At 35.0% G+C, this 23,548-nt stretch overlaps 1 protein-coding gene across 10 annotated transcripts in view; it reads right to left on the bottom strand.

Moving 5' to 3' along the window:
* LOC127877723 (multiple C2 and transmembrane domain-containing protein 1-like) overlaps positions 1–23,548 on the bottom strand; it is a 178,320-nt gene that overhangs the window by 45,883 nt on the left and 108,889 nt on the right. For 3 of the 10 annotated variants that reach the window (XM_052423882.1, XM_052423883.1, XM_052423884.1), the window contains exons 1-4: positions 20,183–20,345; positions 17,948–18,689; positions 15,552–15,657; positions 14,826–15,048 (exon numbers count right to left, since the gene is read on the bottom strand). In XM_052423882.1, the coding sequence (XP_052279842.1) occupies positions 14,826–15,048; positions 15,552–15,657; positions 17,948–18,586 (968 nt within the window). In that variant the 5' untranslated portion in view covers positions 18,587–18,689; positions 20,183–20,345. The other 7 variants (XM_052423886.1, XM_052423887.1, XM_052423885.1 and 4 more) reach the window with 6 other exon arrangements.

Genomic DNA, 23,548 nt, shown 5'->3' with positions numbered 1-23,548 from the left:
TTGGACCAGTAGTTTAGGAAAAGATGTTTAAAGGAAACGTTCAGGCACGCACGCACGACGGACACAGAATCATAACATAAGCCCCGCTGGCCTTTGGCCAGTGAAGCTTAAAACAACAAAGAATACAATAAGCTGGGCAATTATGTTTCACACACCATCTGTGGTTTAATGCACTGCCAAAAATATCTTACAACTTAGGTGAAACATGAGAAATACAACTGACATAAGAATCACAACTATGTTCGTCATCGAGAAGGAAAAACAATGATGTAACAGCTATTAGATTTCATAGCTTATCTATATACAAGATGCAAATTACAATTGGTTAGATGTCAGGCAACAAATAACTCGCTATTGTACATATTATTTTCTCTGATTTTGTTACTCTGATTTGTCCGTTTGTAACCTCTGAAAGGGGGCTCCTCAAACCACTCAGTCCGTTTCTTTTTGATACAGGACTCAAATGTTTAAGTTGAAATCCACTTCCTGCAACTTTCCTTGCAATACCTTGACTTATAACTTTTGTATCAATTATGGTTTGTAAAGATTTAATGTTGGAAGCAACATTTAGTTACACATTGTATGTTAACACTGCTCGGTCAAAGCTGAATGAATATTTGTTAAAAATTTTTGGTCAAGAGGAACAGAGTTCACTAACTTTTGTAAAGCTAAAATATCCTGTATAGCGCCATGTGCCATGTATAATTCACCAATGACGTCTTTAACTAAATGTTCCCGCTAATATGATTTCATATTTGGTAATATTTCCTTTAACATTTTTAAGTATCTAAAAAGCCACAAATATTTTGCTGAAACTCAAACATTTTTCAACAAGTATGGATAGCACGGAGCAACACTTTACAATCAAAAGACTCTATATTATGCCCAACTAAAATAATTGGTGAACATTTCTGTAAGAATGTTATAAAACTTGTCAATGCAGATTTGATGGGGACAGCTGTTACTGTTTGTCTCTTGACAAGCATAGAGTCGCTAACAACTGTCACTCCAGTTATTTCTGACGCTTGCAAGGAAATCTTCTGACCAGTTGAATGCACTGCAGCTATCTGAATTATGTGAGAAGTGTGCTCTGAAAAAACAAAACAAAAATTTTAAATAGAAATTGCACAAAATCCATTTTAGCCCCGTTAATCACAGAGCCCTGGGTCGCTCCCCCAAGTACAATGTAAACTTCTTAAAATACATTTGAAGTGTTTACAATAAATATAAAAGGGAAAAACATTGCCCCCCACCAGGACAGGACTTTTTTTGAAGCTTAATGTGAACAATCGTAGAAGAGGTTCCTTCACATTCATTCTCTATGCATTGTGGTTTAAGAGAATTTTCAGTTGAAGGGTTATTGATCAGAAACAATTTTCACACTTATTGTGACCTTTGACTAAGTGACCATAATTTAAATGGGGGTTATATACTGTCCAATCCCTATGCACATGGAGAGTAAAAAGCCAATCAGTGAAAAAGTTGACAAATTATTGATCGGAAACTTAATGATCTACCCACAGACAAACATCCAGCAAAACAATATTAACTCTCTCTTCCAAGGGGGGCATAATAACTGTTATTATGAAAATTGAAACGCTCTTTTCTTCCATTCATGGATATATCAAAGTAAGTTGTAGGCATCTAATGATCTTATGTATTCATAAATCTGAAGAAGCGAAGAGAATAGTGTTTAAATTTTTAAACGATGCACAATAATATACTAAAGCCAGTTGTGCGTAATGTAACATTGCATCATCTAAGTGGTATTTACTATCATTTTATCAATAAAGATTAAGAATGATGTATTATATGAAAGCAAAATGAGAAATTAGTCTGAACATAACTCTTGTTGCAATTCAATCATATGCTAGGTTGACCAACAATTCACACGATATCTCTGACACATTGAGTTACTCAGCAGTAGCAGGTTGAATTATGTTATACATGTAAGTAAATATGTATATTTTTTAATAGAAGTTCAACTTTGGAGAATTAGAGTACCTAAATACCTGAATTGGACCAAGATAAACTTCTTTATGTGCAACACTGTGAATAAGGAATATGTTAAAAATAAACTTTACCTAACCCTCTTGTTTCCAAATCAAAGAAAACAAATTCCTTCCCAGTAGTGTCTAGCCCTGCTGGACCAGGCTTGGGTATAGGTGGGGGTATAGTTGTAACTTCAACGTCTTGGTCCTCTATGTTTGAACTGTATGTTGGTCCCGCTTGTACTTCTTGCACTGTCCTTTGAATGCCTGAACAGAAAAACAGAATTTCAAATTGGAAAATTTGCTTGCACCTTCATGGGTTATCTCCGATTTTTATTTAAAGAAATGATTACACAGCACATTAATGCTTTTACAATAATCAATTTACAAACATTAGCATATGCTTTTAAATGATACTACTACTTTGCATATATAATTGATGGATCTATTGATACAATCTACAACAAGAAATGTGTCCACACGACACGGATGCCCCAAACTCCAACTTTGTAACTATATAAAAAAATAATCCATACAATTGTAAGAAACCCAGTTTGGTGAAGATCGGATGAAAACTACTTGAATTAGAGAGCAGGCACGAAAAGTGTGAGGGACTGACCGACCCACGGACAGTGCGAAAACTATGTCGCCAATTGGGGGCATACAAATGAAGAATACTGTGTTTTAAATATAAAATGCCCATAATTAAAAATACCGTTCGAGTTTTAAGTCTTATGCGTCACTGTTTTGCTGCACGAGTAACAGTTATAGCCTTTCTTTTTTTGTGCTGAAGGTCATGGAGAAGGGCCAGTTTCGATGTGAAAGTCCCAGGTGAAACACCCAGTTTTTGATTTACCTGAAACAGATTGCAGTAAATGACAGAACAGTTGACAATGCACAATGCTAGAATATGCTTATGCGGAATAAAATAATATGAAATAATGTCACTAATTTACAAAAGTTACAACATTTTTTAAGACCTAGTGATCTACATACACACAAATAATAATTAATTCAAGCCCTTTATTTTCAAAACCAATACGTATTTGACAAATTGAGAATATTTATGTTTTGTAAACTTGTAAAATTTCATATTTATTACCGGTATTAATAACTAGGACTGCAGGAAGAAAATAAACTTATGTCACTTTAAAATATACATGTTTAACTAAGGACAACCATTCACATTCTACTGTAATTGTGTTTACTGGCAGTAAATCAGACAAAATATGAAGGAAAAATATAGCAAGTACAATATAAAAAATGTATGCATGTAGACTACACGCGAATTACTTAGAGATAAGTACAATATAAAAAATGTATGCATGTAGACTACACGCGAATTACTTAGAGATAACTATCTGAATGTATTCAAAAGTATCAGTATTTTAGACAATAAATCATGATATAATGCACCAATGTACCAAAAAGACAAAGAAGTCTTACCCAAATGCAAGCTTTGTGATCATGTCATAAACTCTGCCATGTTTCCGTCCAGTAGCCACATTATTTACTGCACCACAATTGCTAAACTGTATGTCCAAAACACATGCCAGTCCGAAATCCCTGCTTTCTACAGTGTTAAGTAAATTCATGGGCACTTGACAAGCACTGCATGCTAAAAGCGATTCGGTCAATGTGTCGAGTTCAACGACACGTCTACCAATTTTATATCCAACTAGCATCGCTGTTGTCACATGTGGTCACGCTTACCGACGAACCGATAGAAAAATCGTCAAAATAACAGTGGTCATACCGGAAATCCTGATTGTCGGTGGAAATAGTCTTTCTATTGAAATCCACATTGTTCTATTGAACGTTGTTGTTTTCAATACCTTTTAAGTTTCGTTTTGTATTCCGAATTATATCCAAATTAGACATTTTAAATGAAAATTATTAAGCCAAGTATCTGATTCTCATTGTTGACAAATTATCGTTTCGTTATCAATAGACGCTTGCATTTGCACAGAAAATAACATCTACAGCGTAAGCAAGCGTTTCATCGATGTCGATCACGAAGTGACGTCAAGCAATCAAACGCTTGGTTTCAATGCAGTAAATCTCGAAAATATGTAAATGCCGAAAATTTAAAGGCGCATAATCAAAACAGTAAAACTAGAATTTACACTCGTTTATTCCAACCTAATATTTTGAAACCGTGAAAATATATAAAGGTTTTTAATTTTCACGATATAGTGAATCAATTACCGTAAAGTGGAAACGATCGAACATCCTTAAGAATGATCAAATGGGAAAAGGTAACCTAGCACTGGCAGTAAATATGGGGCTACAGGTCAGATTTGGAATCTCTGCTGTAAAATGAGATTTTGAATGAATTAAAGGGAGGCAAATCTGTAATAAAAAGAACATGCATAAACCGTAGTTGTTTCTCTTGTTTGAACCATGCTAAATCCTTACAAGTTTGGAAAGAATTGGATGAAAAATTTGGACTTTATTGCATAAACACCATTTTCTCAATTCAAGGGGAGGTAATTCTGTACTTCATGGACCAATAATGCTCATTTTTTGTAGGGTTCGTGTCCTCATTGATATAAAGACACTGTGCAAATTTGGAAAGGATCGGACAAAAAATGTGGAAGATTTTTGAAAGTTTTCACAAAATAGGCAAAATCGAATAAACATGCAAAGTTCAATGAGCTCCTGCGGCAATGTTTTTTGACGAATCAAATTTCTTTGAACAACTTTTTCAGGGGAGCCTTCAAAGGTCATACCTGTGAAATTTTTTGAAAATCTGATGAGCGGTTTCTGACAAGAAGATTTTTTTAGGTTTTTACCATATATGGTCATGGCGGCCATCTTGGTTATGTGATCAATTTTTTTTTAACAATTCTTTTGTCCCATGACCTAGGGATGCTCCACATGAAATTTAGTTGAAATTGGCTCAATGGTTTAGTAGAAGAAGATGTTTACAAATTGTTTACAGACAGACAGACGGACGGACGGACGCCGGACGGTGAGTGATCACAATAGCTCACCCCGAGCTATCGCTCAGGTGAGCTAAAAACCTCCCCTAAGCGGGAAATTTGTAATGTCCAAGGCCCATAAATTCACCAAAAAGCAATAGAACAAACGCACACATCATCTGTAATTCATATAGGTAGACTCACAAACCTAACATCAGCTAAATATCTGAAAATGTTTAACCTGATTTGGATTCTTATAGAGGTGGACGATTCCCAGCGCTTGAATATTTTCCGGATGAAATAACTCCCTTGGAAAGGGGTAAGCTAGAGATAACAGGTAACGTATTTATGATATTAAAATAAAATATCAGGTAAACTGGGCAATTGTGAGTAAAAAATTGATTATTAAAAGCAATTTTTTTATTGTTGAAATTTAGGATCAGCGCTTCAGTACAACAAAACATTAACAAGACCTGCAATTGTGAAACACAATGGCCCCCAACTGTAGTTTAAAGCCGCACCGCAGCTATTTTAGAGAAACTGGTAAAGTCCAAGGCCCTTAACTTATGCCAAAAATAAATGGACCAGAACAAAACTCACACATCATCTATAAGTCATGTAGGAAGACTCACATACCCCAAAATCAGCTCAATATATGAAAGCATTACATTAAAAAACCTCCAGAAAACAGTTATTGTAGAAAAAATTCTAAATTCAAGGCCCATAGTTTGGCAAAAATTAATGGGTTGGAACAAAAATCACACTTCATCTGTAAGTCATCTAGGTAGACTAACATACCTAAAATCAGCTCAAAATCTGAAAGCATTACATAAACAAGAGGGCCATGATGGCCCTGAATCGCTCACCTGACTCATTAAGATCAGATGAAAACTATGACCTCTATTGTCTACACAATGTTTTTCTATGATTTGACCTAGTGACCTAGTTCCTGACTCTAGATGACCCAAATACAATCCCAATCCAGATTTTATCAAGATAAACATTCTGACCACAGTTCATAAATATTGGATGAAAACTGTGACCTCTATTGTCAACACAAGGTTTTTCTATTTATTTGACCTAGATTTTTACCCCAGATGACCCAAATACAATCCCACCCAGATTTCATCAAGAATTCTGACCAAATTTCATAAAGGTTGGATGAAAACTGTGATCTCTATTGTCTACACAAGGTTTTTCTATTATTTGACCTAGTGACCTAGTTTTTGACCCCAGATGACCCAAATAAAATCCCAACCCAGATTTCATCAAGATAAACATTCTGACCAAATTTCATAAAGATTGGATGAAAACTGTGACCTCTATTGTCTACAGAAGGTTGTTCTATTATTTGACCTAGTGACCTTGTTTTTGACCCCAGATGACCCAAATACAATCCCAAACCGGATTTCATCAAGATAAACATTTTGACCAAATTTCATCAAGATTGGATGCAAACTGTGACCTCTACTGTCTACACAAACAAATTGTTGACGGACGGACGCACGGACACACGCAGGCACGCACAACGGACGCCGGACATCACACGATTACATAAGCTCACCGTGTCACTTCATGACAGGTGACCTAAAAATATGTGTCTGAGATAAACATGAACAGTTGTGGTTAAAATCCCATAGAAACAAGGGCTGTTTGTAAAACATGCATGCCCCCCTATATGGGCTATAAGTTGTAGTAGCAGCGATTGTGTGAATACGTTTTTTGTCACTGTGAATGGTGGTGGTGGTGGTGGTGGTGGTGGTGGTGGTGGTGGTGTAGTAGTAGTAGTAGTAGTAGTAGTAGTAGTAGTAGTAGTAGTAGTAGTAGTAGTAGTACTAGTAGTAGTAGTAGTAATAGCAGTTGTAGTAGTAGTAGTAGTAGTAGTAGTAGTAGTAGTAGTAGTAGAAGTAGTAGTAGTAGTAGTAGTAGAAGTAGTAGTAGTAGTAGTAGTAGTAGTAGTAGTAGTAGTAGAAGTAGTAGTAATAGTAGTAGTAGTAGTAGTAGTAGTAGTAGTAGTAGTGGTAGTAGTAGTAGTAGTAGTAGTAGTAGTGGTAAAAGTAGTAGTAGTAGTGGCAGTAGTAGTAGAAGTAGTAATAGTAGACGTGGTGGTGGTGGTGGTGGTGGTGGTGGTGGTGGTGGTGGTAGTACTAGTAGTGGCAGTACTAGTAGTAGTAGTAGAAGTAGTAGTAGTAGTAGTAGTAGTAGTAGTAGTAGTAGTAGTAGTAGTAGTAGTAGTGGTAGTAGTAGTAGAAGTAGTAGTAGAAGTAGTAGTAGTAGAAGTAGCAGTAGTAGTAGTAGTAGTAGTAGTAGTAGTAGTAGTAGTAGTAGTAGTAGTAGTAGTAGTAGCAGTAGCAGTAGCAGAATCAGTAGCAGCATTACAAGACCAATACTTAAGGATGTTCGATCGTTTTGTGAAAATTTTCAAAATATCCGGAATGCTATAATTTTTTGTATGGTGATTAATGAATCTGTATCTGAAATTAATATAAAATAAAAAAGAGAGGTCACCGTGAATAATTTTGAGATAACGAAGGTTTTTAAATGCCATGTGCGTTTGAAAAAAGGTCATTTTTGCGGGGCATAAATTTGGGGGTACGGTAAAATGTTTTTGTGTAATACATTTAAAATGGCATAATAGTATTGAGATTGCATTATATTAGCAACTGTAACATGTGTATTATCATAGTGAACAGTTTTAAAACCAAAAATTATGGAAATTGTAAAAAATAATGAGAAATAAGTATGACTAGTTTTTTGTTTGTTTTGAATTTTTTATTGCACAGTTCAAAATAGATAACATGCAACACAGATACATATTTCTGTTGATGTAATATTCATATTCATTTGAATTTCTCAATAATTAAAGTAAACTAGCTAAGCATTAAAATGAAGTAAAGAAATTGATAGGTCACCGTGGATTTTTTTTTGCTATAGACATTTTAATATGGACGTAATTTCAAAAATACAATGACTAACATTGTAATAGTAATTAAAACATATCTATATAATAACTGCTCCATAACAATCAAATTATCAACTGAAATGTGATACACGTAGAAATATTTATAATGTATATTGTTATGAAAATATTTCAGATGTAACAACTGTAAAAACAATGTTGATGTTCAAATAAACATCTTAAATTACCCCACCCACCTGTTACCCATGTTGTTGGTTGTAAATTGAGCATATGTATTAGGTATTTTAAAATTATTTTTAAAACTGTGTGATGTGTATTTAAAGACAAGAGGCCATGATGGCCCTGTATCGCTCCACTGCTGAAAAAAAGACTGAAACAAATATTCTCCGCATGTGCAGATACTTAAATATAGGCCCTATTTAAGCACATGTACAATTTTGTGACCACCTGGGCTGGGTCAAATTTAACCCCAGGGGCATAATTTGAGCAAACTTTGTAGAGGACTACTATATCTCACTCCATACAAAATGTGGTGGCCCTAAGTCTTAGATGTAGAGTTAAGGACAAGAATATTTTTAAAGTTTTCATAAAATAAGCAAGATACAAGCGTATATAATGTTCAATTTTGTGACCTGCGGGTCAGGGTCAAATTTGACCCAAAGTAACAAACTTGGTAGATGACTATAAGATGTTCCTGCATACCAAATTTGGTAGCCAAAGTCAGAATGGTTTTCGACAAATTTTTTAAAGATTTCACAAAATAGGCGCTTTATAAGCGTTTATTAAATTTTGTGACCCCCCGCGGCAGGGTCAAAGTTGACCCCAGAGGCATTATTTGAACAAATTTGGTAGAGGTTTATAAGATGTCACTACATACCAAATTTGGTAGCCCTAGGCCCAATAGATATGGACAATTTTTTTTCACAAATAAAGCACTTTATAAGCATATGTTCAGTTTTGTGACCCCCGGGGCAGTTTCAAATTTAACCCAAGGGGCATAATTTGAACAAACTTGGTAGAGAACTATCACATGTCATTACATACCAAATTTGGTAGCCCTATGCCATACTAATATGAACAAGAAGATTTTTAAAGTTTTCACAAAAAATGCCTAATATAAGCATATGTTCAATTTTGTGACCGTCAGGGCAGGGTCAAACTTGACCCTAGGGGCATAATTTGAACAAACTTGGTAGAGGACTATAAGATGCCACTACATACCAAATTTGGAAGCCCAAGGCCCAATGGTTATGGACGAAAAAATATGTGAAGTTTTCACAAAATAGACCCTATATAAGCATATGTTCAATTTTGTGACCCCGGGGCAGGGTCAAATTTGACCCCAGGGGCATAATTTGAACAACGTTGAAAGAGGAACATTCCTGAGAAATTTCATCACAATTGGACCAGTAGTTTAGGAAAAGATGTTTAAAGGAAACGTTCAGGCACGCACGCACGACGGACACAGAATCATAACATAAGCCCCGCTGGCCTTTGGCCAGTGAAGCTTAAAACAACAAAGAATACAATAAGCTGGGCAATTATGTTTCACACACCATCTGTGGTTTAATGCACTGCCAAAAATATCTTACAACTTAGGTGAAACATGAGAAATACAACTGACATAAGAATCACAACTATGTTCGTCATCGAGAAGGAAAAACAATGATGTAACAGCTATTAGATTTCATAGCTTATCTATATACAAGATGCAAATTACAATTGGTTAGATGTCAGGCAACAAATAACTCGCTATTGTACATATTATTTTCTCTGATTTTGTTACTCTGATTTGTCCGTTTGTAACCTCTGAAAGGGGGCTCCTCAAACCACTCAGTCCGTTTCTTTTTGATACAGGACTCAAATGTTTAAGTTGAAATCCACTTCCTGCAACTTTCCTTGCAATACCTTGACTTATAACTTTTGTATCAATTATGGCTTGTAAAGATTTAATGTTGGAAGCAACATTTAGTTACACATTGTATGTTAACACTGCTCGGTCAAAGCTGAATGAATATTTGTTAACAATTTTTGGTCAAGAGGAACAGAGTTCACTAACTTTTGTAAAGCTAAAATATCCTGTATAGCGCCATGTGCCATGTATAATTCACCAATGACGTCTTTAACTAAATGTTCCCGCTAATATGATTTCATATTTGGTAATATTTCCTTTAACATTTTTAAGTATCTAAAAAGCCACAAATATTTTGCTGAAACTCAAACATTTTTCAACAAGTATGGATAGCACGGAGCAACACTTTACAATCAAAAGACTCTATATTATGCCCAACTAAAATAATTGGTGAACATTTCTGTAAGAATGTTATAAAACTTGTCAATGCAGATTTGATGGGGACAGCTGTTACTGTTTGTCTCTTGACAAGCATAGAGTCGCTAACAACTGTCACTCCAGTTATTTCTGACGCTTGCAAGGAAATCTTCTGACCAGTTGAATGCACTGCAGCTATCTGAATTATGTGAGAAGTGTGCTCTGAAAAAACAAAACAAAAATTTTAAATAGAAATTGCACAAAATCCATTTTAGCCCCGTTAATCACAGAGCCCTGGGTCGCTCCCCCAAGTACAATGTAAACTTCTTAAAATACATTTGAAGTGTTTACAATAAATATAAAAGGGAAAAACATTGCCCCCCACCAGGACAGGACTTTTTTTGAAGCTTAATGTGAACAATCGTAGAAGAGGTTCCTTCACATTCATTCTCTATGCATTGTGGTTTAAGAGAATTTTCAGTTGAAGGGTTATTGATCAGAAACAATTTTCACACTTATTGTGACCTTTGACTAAGTGACCATAATTTAAATGGGGGTTATATACTGTCCAATCCCTATGCACATGGAGAGTAAAAAGCCAATCAGTGAAAAAGTTGACAAATTATTGATCGGAAACTTAATGATCTACCCACAGACAAACATCCAGCAAAACAATATGAACTCTCTCTTCCAAGGGGGGCATAATAACTGTTATTATGAAAATTGAAACGCTCTTTTCTTCCATTCATGGATATATCAAAGTAAGTTGTAGGCATCTAATGATCTTATGTATTCATAAATCTGAAGAAGCGAAGAGAATAGTGTTTAAATTTTTAAACGATGCACAATAATATACTAAAGCCAGTTGTGCGTAATGTAAAATTGCATCATCTAAGTGGTATTTACTATCATTTTATCAATAAAGATTAAGAATGATGTATTATATGAAAGCAAAATGAGAAATTAGTCTGAACATAACTCTTGTTGCAATTCAATCATATGCTAGGTTGACCAACAATTCACACGATATCTCTGACACATTGAGTTACTCAGCAGTAGCAGGTTGAATTATGTTATACATGTAAGTAAATATGTATATTTTTTAATAGAAGTTCAACTTTGGAGAATTAGAGTACCTAAATACCTGAATTGGACCAAGATAAACTTCTTTATGTGCAACACTGTGAATAAGGAATATGTTAAAAATAAACTTTACCTAACCCTCTTGTTTCCAAATCAAAGAAAACAAATTCCTTCCCAGTAGTGTCTAGCCCTGCTGGACCAGGCTTGGGTATAGGTGGGGGTATAGTTGTAACTTCAACGTCTTGGTCCTCTATGTTTGAACTGTATGTTGGTCCCGCTTGTACTTCTTGCACTGTCCTTTGAATGCCTGAACAGAAAAACAGAATTTCAAATTGGAAAATTTGCTTGCACCTTCATGGGTTATCTCCGATTTTTATTTAAAGAAATGATTACACAGCACATTAATGCTTTTACAATAATCAATTTACAAACATTAGCATATGCTTTTAAATGATACTACTACTTTGCATATATAATTGATGGATCTATTGATACAATCTACAACAAGAAATGTGTCCACACGACACGGATGCCCCAAACTCCAACTTTGTAACTATATAAAAAAATAATCCATACAATTGTAAGAAACCCAGTTTGGTGAAGATCGGATGAAAACTACTTGAATTAGAGAGCAGGCACGAAAAGTGTGAGGGACTGACCGACCCACGGACAGTGCGAAAACTATGTCGCCAATTGGGGGCATACAAATGAAGAATACTGTGTTTTAAATATAAAATGCCCATAATTAAAAATACCGTTCGAGTTTTAAGTCTTATGCGTCACTGTTTTGCTGCACGAGTAACAGTTATAGCCTTTCTTTTTTTGTGCTGAAGGTCATGGAGAAGGGCCAGTTTCGATGTGAAAGTCCCAGGTGAAATACCCAGTTTTTGATTTACCTGAAACAGATTGCAGTAAATGACAGAACAGTTGACAATGCACAATGCTAGAATATGCTTATGCGGAATAAAATAATATGAAATAATGTCACTAATTTACAAAAGTTACAACATTTTTTAAGACCTAGTGATCTACATACACACAAATAATAATTAATTCAAGCCCTTTATTTTCAAAACCAATACGTATTTGACAAATTGAGAATATTTATGTTTTGTAAACTTGTAAAATTTCATATTTATTACCGGTATTAATAACTAGGACTGCAGGAAGAAAATAAACTTATGTCACTTTAAAATATACATGTTTAACTAAGGACAACCATTCACATTCTACTGTAATTGTGTTTACTGGCAGTAAATCAGACAAAATATGAAGGAAAAATATAGCAAGTACAATATAAAAAATGTATGCATGTAGACTACACGCGAATTACTTAGAGATAAGTACAATATAAAAAATGTATGCATGTAGACTACACGCGAATTACTTAGAGATAACTATCTGAATGTATTCAAAAGTATCAGTATTTTAGACAATAAATCATGATATAATGCACCAATGTACCAAAAAGACAAAGAAGTCTTACCCAAATGCAAGCTTTGTGATCATGTCATAAACTCTGCCATGTTTCCGTCCAGTAGCCACATTATTTACTGCACCACAATTGCTAAACTGTATGTCCAAAACACATGCCAGTCCGAAATCCCTGCTTTCTACAGTGTTAAGTAAATTCATGGGCACTTGACAAGCACTGCATGCTAAAAGCGATTCGGTCAATGTGTCGAGTTCAACGACACGTCTACCAATTTTATATCCAACTAGCATCGCTGTTGTCACATGTGGTCACGCTTACCGACGAACCGATAGAAAAATCGTCAAAATAACAGTGGTCATACCGGAAATCCTGATTGTCGGTGGAAATAGTCTTTCTATTGAAATCCACATTGTTCTATTGAACGTTGTTGTTTTCAATACCTTTTAAGTTTCGTTTTGTATTCCGAATTATATCCAAATTAGACATTTTAAATGAAAATTATTAAGCCAAGTATCTGATTCTCATTGTTGACAAATTATCGTTTCGTTATCAATAGACGCTTGCATTTGCACAGAAAATAACATCTACAGCGTAAGCAAGCGTTTCATCGATGTCGATCACGAAGTGACGTCAAGCAATCAAACGCTTGGTTTCAATGCAGTAAATCTCGAAAATATGTAAATGCCGAAAATTTAAAGGCGCATAATCAAAACAGTAAAACTAGAATTTACACTCGTTTATTCCAACCTAATATTTTGAAACCGTGAAAATATATAAAGGTTTTTAATTTTCACGATATAGTGAATCAATTACCGTAAAGTGGAAACGATCGAACATCCTTAAGAATGATCAAATGGGAAAAGGTAACCTAGCACTGGCAGTAAATATGGGGCTACAGGTCAGATTTGGAATCTCTGCTGTAAAATGAGATTTTGAATGAATTAAAGGGAGGCAAATCTGTAATAAAAAGAACATGCATAAACCGTAGTTGTTTCTCTTGTTTGAACCATGCTAAATCCTTACAAGTTTGGAAAGAATTGGATGAAAAATTTGGACTTTATTGCATAAACACCATTTTCTCAATTCAAGGGGAGGTAATTCTGTACTTCATGGACCAATAATGCTCATTTTTTGTAGGGTTCGTGTCCTCATTGATATAAAGACACTGTGCAAATTTGGAAAGGATCGGACAAAAAATGTGGAAGATTTTTGAAAGTTTTCACAAAATAGGCAAAATCGAATAAACATGCAAAGTTCAATGAGCTCCTGCGGCAATGTTTTTTGACGAATCAAATTTCTTTGAACAACTTTTTCAGGGGAGCCTTCAAAGGTCATACCTGTGAAATTTTTTGAAAATCTGATGAGCGGTTTCTGACAAGAAGATTTTTTAAGGTTTTTACCATATATGGTCATGGCGGCCATCTTGGTTATGTGATCAATTTTTTTTTAACAATTCTTTTGTCCCATGACCTAGGGATGCTCCACATGAAATTTAGTTGAAATTGGCTCAATGGTTTAGTAGAAGAAGATGTTTACAAATTGTTTACAGACAGACAGACGGACGGACGGACGCCGGACGGTGAGTGATCACAATAGCTCACCCCGAGCTATCGCTCAGGTGAGCTAAAAACCTCCCCTAAGCGGGAAATTTGTAATGTCCAAGGCCCATAAATTCACCAAAAAGCAATAGAACAAACGCACACATCATCTGTAATTCATATAGGTAGACTCACAAACCTAACATCAGCTAAATATCTGAAAATGTTGAGTAAAAACATTTGAAAAAAGGTTATTATAGAGAAAATTTCTCAGTCCAAGGCCTATAAATTTGCCAATTAAATTAATTTAAAAATATTAATGAACCGGAACGAAACTCACACTTCATCTGTAAGTCATATAGGTAGACTTACATACCAAAAATAATCTCAACATCGGAAAATGTTGCGTAAAAAAAATCCAGAAAACCGAAAGCTGGCCGGCCGCACTGACTGACAGTGCGAATGCTATATGCAACCCCTACTATGGGGGCATACAAAATAAAGGCCTAAAAGATAAGGAAACTGTTTAATTTTAGGGCCAGACACACATCTTTATCTTCCTACTAACTGATCAACATAAAAACTTTCTAACATTCAGAACTAAGGAGAGCAAGAATACACATAACTAAAAAGGGGGTTGGAGGCATAATCAAATATGAAATTACACATTTGGAGCAAGGTCTTCCAAAATCAGCTCTGCAGACCCCATTGGATCGTCTGTGGGCCCCCGATCATAATCAAACACTTTGACCTGTATAGGACGGAGCACATTGTCCACCGGTATCGAAAACCTCTCGTCCCAGTTTGGATTGAGATTCTTGTAGACTATTCGACTCTTATACAGTTGCTTATTTCCACACTTAAATTTCACGTATGGGTCACTGGTACCTGCAATATATTTTTTTAATTTATATATAATGTATTACTGTTAACAAAAGAATTGCTTAAGTTCAGCAATTAATTTTAATAATAAAATTGTGGCCTCTTGAGATTATTAACAGGCCTAAAGCTCCAAGTCAGTAAGTGCATATTTTTATCATTTTGCTCCAAGTCAGTAAGTGCATATTTTTATCATTTTGAAATTTTTTAAACTTAATGCATTGTGAACAATGTGTATCAGTTACAAAGGCATCTCGTTTTGGGAAATTGGCTTAATGCATGTGCTTAAAGTGTGCATTTCATTAAAGCTAATCAGGTATGACACTTTCTGCTGTTTTGGATTTTTTTTTTTTTAAATAAGCCTCTTCTTAACAAAAAACCAGTTAAGACAGAAAGTGTCATCCTTGATTAGCCTGTGCAGACTGAACAGGCTGATCTGGGACAACCCTTAATGCAAATTCAATAAGCCCAGTTTTACTAGAACGCTGCTCAAACAACTATGTAGAACTGACCACAACTGTCCCTGATGACAAGGTCTTGTCCTTCCTGTAACCAGACGTCCAGCTGGTGGAACGCATTCTGCATCAGCAAGTGGCGATTAGAGATGGTGGTGGACTCCTGCAACAAAATGGGGGACATGGTAGTGTATAAGCCATTTAAACTTCTGTTTGCTTTCATTTGTGCTGGTTACCGGATTGCTGTCCATTCATTCCTGAGACTGATCATGTCCATATTAATGGAAATATTGATGAAGAAAATCATACTCATAGCGGGAAATTATAATGCACATATCAAAAACACCAGAAAAAGTTGTTAGCTTTTCTTATGTATTTTGTAATGCTTTAAATTAAATTCATAACACAAATTTTATCATACTATGTGGATTGTCAAACAGTGCCGATATTCCTTTTTTTAGCAATATTTGATAAGATGCAGGTTCGGCATCTTTAAACTAGACAATTTCAAAGAATATAACAGTGTCTAGAGATGCTTTTCAAGAATTCTTTTTACCAGTAACGCTAACTGAGAACTCAATTTTATTATTTATTTTACAAAACAGATAATTAATGTCAATCAAAAACTTAAAAATTAAATGGTCACAAGAAGTAGTCCGAGAAAATAAATAAGAGCAGAGTCTTATTTAATTGCGAATAATTGTTCCCTGTACAGAGGAAAGGTCCTTTCGTACACAAAACATGTACTATTTTGGACAAAACCCCATTAGTCTGTTCAGATTTCTTCATCTCACACACAGACACATATTTGGTTCTACAACATACAACATGTATATGAGTTAACATGTCGTTATCCACGTTAACAGTGCTCATTATAAACTGGACTGAAGACAACACAATTTGATTTATGATACCATATAAAAATTGATACTTAATTTTATACAACATTCCTCAGGCATATTCATATGTTGCTTCAAGATGACAAAAATAAGATGCTGACATTGCAACATACTCACTTTAGATACCATCTGAAGTGTATACAGATAACTAATGGGTTTGCATTATAAGAGGGACAAAAGGCCCTACATGTAGGTCACTCACCTGATCACAGAATGGACTGACCTGTTCTGAGTAGCCCTTGTGATGTTTATGAAAACAACTGGTGTTCACAAGACAATTTTTTAACATGTATGACAAAAGACAAAAGTTGAAAGACAGACAAAATGGGATCCCACAAGCTCACAATGATCATGTAATGTTCAGGTGAGCTAATAAAACAATACATACACATGCTAATGTAAAGAATTGAGAAATATCACAAACTTAAATAAACATGAATATTACACAATCACATTATATGAACACTTGGTGTTGCTGGACATAAATGAAAACATAAAAAATAAATATTTCACCACTGAATAACTAGCTATTAACCCCAAACACTTGTGTGTTGATTGACATAAACAAGGGTACAAATGTCGTAGTTCAGCATACCGAATAGTTGGTATGTCAACATGTGTCTGTTTGCATTTGTTACTATAAGTGAACACTTCATGCATGCAACACTGACACTTCTGTGACAATTGATTAACATCCTCTATTTAACAAGTTGGTAAGAGCTTGTATCATAAGTTCAACAATCGCTTAAATGTACTTTGGCAGTTGATGAATTTTCTAAAAAAAAATATTGAGAAAATGACATCTGGTACTCAGGTACATGTACAACTGTGTACTGCATATTAAAACAAGAGCACCGCATAACGGGTGCAAACGCTTGGCTGCAGGTGCAGTTTTGAATAAATGAAAACTTGTCAGAATTATTATTATGACCTTGACCTTTAACCTAGTGGCCCAAAATGGATGAGGCATGTAGAACTCATCAAGGTGCATATATATATATATGAAGTTTCAAATGTGTAGGTGGAAGCACTTTGATTTTAGAGCTAATGTTAAGGTTTTAGCACAGGCGACGACGAACTGGCTATGACAATACCTCAGGTTTTCTCCGAAAACAGCCGAGCTAAAAAAATCACCCAAACTGTCTAATATATAAAGTATTTCTTTTGGAGACTAAATACCTCTCTTTTGGAGACTAAATACTTTATAATTAAATTTCAGTATTCAGTTTGTCAAATACACAACATCACAAATACTACCTCAGGGTGTAAAAAGATCAGAATTTAATGCCTCCATTCCAATCTTTTCCCATTCAGAAGTGAAGTGATGGCTATGTGCAAACAGCATAAAACAAAAACAGCCTGCAAGTAACTCGCAGACTATTCAGGTTGTATGCTGTTTTTTGCTCATCAGTATCTAAGGGTTGAAAATGTAGCCTTTCAAACTCAAATCTAGTTAGAGAGGTCTTTAAATAAATTTAACTTTTTTAGGGACTACAAATGCATCAACATACATATCTAAGTGGTATAGGGTTCACAAAACATCCTGTAAAATACCTGGTCTGAGTCTGATTGTGAAAGGAGTCTGCTAATAGTGTGTCTGGCCTCACACTGGGAATTAATGGACTCTGTTGACCCTCGATTGTAACCCCGCATCCTCGGCGGTAAATCCAGTGCCCAGGATGAGTCATCAGAATCACTAATGGTTGACCGGTCAATATCTGCAGCTTTCACTCTGCATAGCGAGGATTTCGCTGGGCTCATCTCACTCTCTGAACTTCCATCGTGATTTTCTGAATTTTCCGAGACCAACCTTTTATAAATTGCATTTTTTTTTCGTTGTTTTGGTGAGGCACTGACAGATGACCAGCAGTCACTTTCAGCACTAGAGAGGCTGTTGTCAGACTGATTATCGTCATTCTGACTCAAATTTAATTCGGAAAACATCTGTGTTTCCGTGACCCCTGGAACTGCAAGATATATTTGTCTGACATCCTCCAAAGAACGAGTATAAGATGTTTCCGACAACAGATGATGGGGAAGTGTCAGCAGGTTGCCACTTTGCTTGTGTAAAGATTTCTCAGACGTCAAAGGCAGAAAGCGGCGATACCATTTCTTTTGTTTCCTGTCATGTCTGTGCATAATAGCTGATGCAGAAGATATAGGATGCTTTAACTTCTTCTTTTCACTTTCCATTCTGTAAACTTCTTTTACGATTCTTAAGTCTTCTATTCAATAATTTCAGACAACACTTTCTCTCTGGTGAAAAGTTTGAGAACAATCAAATTATCTGGGTCTACTGTAAGATTGCATTATCAGAATGATTAGGATAACAGCATTTCAACAAACCTCTGTCATGAATAATTGATGCTCATGTATGCAGTAAACTTTGTAGAAGACTATTATATTATCAATTGAAACGATGGTATTTAAATAATTTCATGCATCTAATTTCCAAAATGGAAATATGCCATTATTCATGAGGCAATAATTTGTGCACACAAAGACCAAGTTGCCATTAACCTAATCTGCCATATACAGTTTCCACACCAGTTGTGTCTACATCAGGGAAACTAGTAGAATCCTTATGGAAAGTACTTATGATGCTGGTTTTATATGATTTGTAATACATATGAGCTGGGTTCTGGGAAAACTGGGCTTGTGAACAGTGTCTTCCCGCATAAGCCTGTGCAGTCTGCACAGTCTAATAAGATAAGACACTTATGGTTTCATGGAATTTTTGCAATTAAAAGAGGAAGTCATTTCTAAAGAAAATCCAGTCTAAGGCTAAGTGTCATAACTGCACCAGCTAATTTGGGATGACACTTTACATAAGATCATTTAGCCCGGTGATGACACTTTACATAAGATCATTTAGCCCGGTGATGACACTTTACATAAGATCATTTAGCAATGGCTAATTTGGGATGACACTTTACATAAGATCATTTAGCCCGGTGATGACACTTTACATAAGATCATTTAGCCCGGTGATGACACTTTACATAAGATCATTTAGCACCGGCTAATTTGGGATGACACTTTACATAAGATCATTTAGCCCGGTGATGACACTTTACATAAGATCATTTAGCCCGGTGATGACACTTTTCATAAGATCATTTAGCCCGGTGATGACACTTTACATAAGATCATTTAGCCCGGTGATGACACTTTACATAAGATCATTTAGCCTGGTGATGACACTTTACATAAGATCATTTAGCCCGGTGATGACACTTTACATAAGATCATTTAGCCCGGTGATGACACTTTACATAAGATCATTTAGCCCGGTGATGACACTTTACATAAGATCATTTAGCCCGGTGATGACACTCACTTTACATTAGATCATTTAGCCCGGTGATGACACTTTACATAAGATCATTTAGCCCGGTTTTCACAGAGCGTGGCTGATATCAACTATGGGTCAGACAACAGAAACATCTCAGCACCATGACAAGTTTTGACAACACCATTATTTACACATCATCAACACATGAATCTTCACATTTTAAACACTTAATTATATTTTTTAATACCTTAATATGCATATACTAAACAACTTTACCTTCAAATAATCAACTATAATAAATTAATTGTTCACATTATGGTTGAAACGCCACCTGACCACAGATACAGCAACAATTATATTCACCACTTTTAAATCACAAAAGTTTACGATTTATTAGGAGCATTTTAATAAATACAAAAACCACTTCACATGAAATCCCAATATCTGAGTATTACAAGTCCTTCAGAGTGAAACATATGACATATAAATACTACCTTAAAAGTACCAGTTTAACACAGCAATAACAACCTTCACTATTTGAGCAGTTCATGAGTAGTATTCAGTTCAAAAAGGATACACATCCATCACGCATGTTTACATGCTAACCCACTTTTCAATTTAAACCCTCAAAATCACACATAAAACTGCAACAGGAAAGGAACGCTACTAGCTTAGCTAACTTTGCAATCCCATAAACTTATTATGCATGTTACTTATGTGTTAAACACATGTTGAAATAATTATGTTTAAACCAAACTGCTACAGCAGAGCTTTTTAAAATACAAATTTAGATTTGACAATGCTGTAGAGATGAGCAGTTTGTCTACATACACAGGTAAGAACAAGTTGATATGAACCACCACGGGGCATGAGAGCACTAATTATGTAAGACAGTACAACTATTACACCATACAAACACCATAAAATAAACCTCAATGAGTGGCGTTGCTTTCATTAGGTACAATAGTAACAATGGGCTTAACTTTTTTTTCTAAAGATATTTTTTTTTCAAAAAACGAGACAAAACTCTAGGGGCAGGGGTGGAAATTATTTTAAAGCTTTGTAAATCCTAATTTTTTGGGGAACTAGCACATCTCCACCTTAATCTTTAACTATCAATATCTGGCCATTCATGTGTTTATGTTTTATTTGTTGGTTTACTAGAATTTATTGTTTTTTAATTTGACACTTCTTTAACAATTGTAAGTCCAAATGTAAATTAAAATTTGACTAGTTTTCCTAAAAACATAACACATATTGTATTGAGTACAGGACTATTTTTGTATACATGATTATACATTATGAGTAAAATACACACATTCATAAATGTCAACCTACAATCTGAAGTATTAACCCCTTGAGGCAGTTAATCTTGATTTATATCAACCATCTTGGTATAACATTACAGCACATAATTAACATTAAGTTACACTAGGTTTAAAGGCAACTATCATCATCATTAGACTACGTATACAGTGGGCTTTAAAAGGAAGCTAAAAATAAAAGTTTGTAACAATTAAGTTAAAAATAATAGTGAAAAATTGTTTATTATACTTATATTAATTATTATCATTATTACTTTTATTATTATGATTATCACTGAAGATCAGAAATTGAGCAGCACAGAATTCATAATATTCCACCTGTGTCTCAAAACTCAGCTAAAAAACAATAGGGCTTACAGGCTCTTGGGGTACAGGCCCTAGGTCAAACAGATAGATAGAAATAGTAACCCATTATCTGTAGATTTTGTGATGTTTGTGTAATTACTGTGATTTTAATTTAGTTTTTTTTTGGCGTTAGCTGTATACGCCAGCTTTTCACCTTAGCCTGACCTTTGTTAGCGTCCAATAGAATTCAAATAAAACTTCCCGCGGCCAAGTACAGATGAATACACTTCATTGACTGCATTGGCTGATTTGAGAATACGACCAGAACATTGGAAACATGTCCGTGTCTTTGTAACACTGTTTTACTGCGTGTTCAGCATGAAACAATTTTATATCTAATGAAAAGGCTTAATAGATAGAACAGTTTTACACTCAATCTCGACATCAATACAGTTTGTGCGTCCACCTTTTATTTTCAGAAGATTTTCAGCGCGAGAACATTTGCACTTAAAGGCTATGTTCTCATATTTAGTACTAACTTCCATATTCCTGTCAACATGTTAACATGTTAAAGTATAGAGAGCAGTGGAAGCAAAGACTCACTTTAATGCATTGCATTTCAACTTGCGAGGTATATCGGGTCAATTTGCGGCCACTGTGTGTGAATGTCAGAGTTTACATACAGGTCATCGCTGCGTCTCTCCCCTATGTGCTGATTGGAGTTTGCGGCCAGGAAAATAATCGTTACATAATAAAGACGCTAAAGCGTGAACTAGGTGAACTGGAATTTTCTTTAGACCAGACAGATGTTAAATGAAGATATCCAGCGATATCATATGGTATGTCAATAATAGATTCTTAATGTGTTTTACAACAATTCCATGATAAATATTATTTTTAATTAATTTAACAAGAATTATGCCATCATATTGACTAATGAATTAAGCATGAGCGCAATGATTCTCGATACTGTTAATAATCGAATCAAATAGCAACGCCAGACAAACCACTAAAACAGGTATGTTCGAAGAACGCGCGTATAAATATTTAAAATATGTACGGATACTTGGCGTGTGGCCGATTGACTCATATGTTTTAATTTCACTTCCATTCTTCTTTTGGTTTTCTGTTTTGTATCTATACGTTTATGACCAGCAATATGTAATAATGTAAAATAAGCCGCGAAAAACTCCGCGTATCATCCCGTACTGCGTTTGCTGCAGCTAAGAACTGCACAGAAAAAGACATTCGCTATCTTTGATCTCATTCATTGAAGTCTTTACCTTTCATTAACTGCAACCACAATCAACGCCGTATATCTTTTTTAAAGATATTTCTTGTTACTTTGTGCGACACAGTTTTTTGTATAAACATATTGAACAAGAGGGTGTATTGGCCAAATGTTTCTCACCTGAGCCTTGTAGAAACTTACTTTGTATGTGAAGACTTGTTTAATGTTTTCGTAAGAACAGTAGTTTTCATTATTTTGTATGACATAGACTTGGTCAGAGACGGTATCAGAACTTATTCAAGTTCTTATTATTTTACTGTGCAGTCCACATAAGCCAATCCTGGCAATCCAGGACCAAACTTTCCGAGTTTATTGCATTTTTTGTTCCAACAAAGTCTCTTCTTCATGAAACTCCAGTTAGGCCAACAAATGTTATTAAAATGATTTTCAGATTTTTTTTCTAAAAGTGTCGGGTAGGAGGACGGAAAAAAAAGAAAGATGGGTGACATGTTGATGTGCAAAATGATCATAATCAGACTGTAGGACTTGATGTGCAGTTTTTAAATTAGTTTGAATTTAAAAAACATCTTAACTAGTTCAAAAGTTATGCAATTTTTTCACTTGTCTATAATAAACTTTATGGTGATTTTTTTGATGTTTTTTTTCACAAGGAATCCATTTGTTGCATTAAAAATACTATATCTCAACAAACAATCAATAAGCTATTGAGGTTTAAAAGAAACATTTATAGTTTATTGTCCAGTAAAAATCAATACCGCAGACAAATACAAATAGCATAATAAAACGCTTTTCAGGGGTTTCACTGGCCCAAAACAGTTGTCGCCACTTTATCGCGGTGTGAAAACCACCCGTATTTCAAACTTACCGTAGGTATCCACGCATAGCGCGCAGTGTTTTACCTAAAAAATTCAAATTAAAAAGCTGGTGCGCGCTATACATTGATACAACGCTATCCTGGCTGCTAAATTGGTAAAAAATATGTTGTGTAATCGTAAATA

Source organism: Dreissena polymorpha, chromosome 4 (assembly GCF_020536995.1).
Source record: "Dreissena polymorpha isolate Duluth1 chromosome 4, UMN_Dpol_1.0, whole genome shotgun sequence".
NCBI lineage: Eukaryota > Metazoa > Mollusca > Bivalvia > Myida > Dreissenidae > Dreissena > Dreissena polymorpha.
Note: the sequence above shows the minus strand (reverse complement) of the source record. Positions and strands in the feature narration are given on the sequence as shown.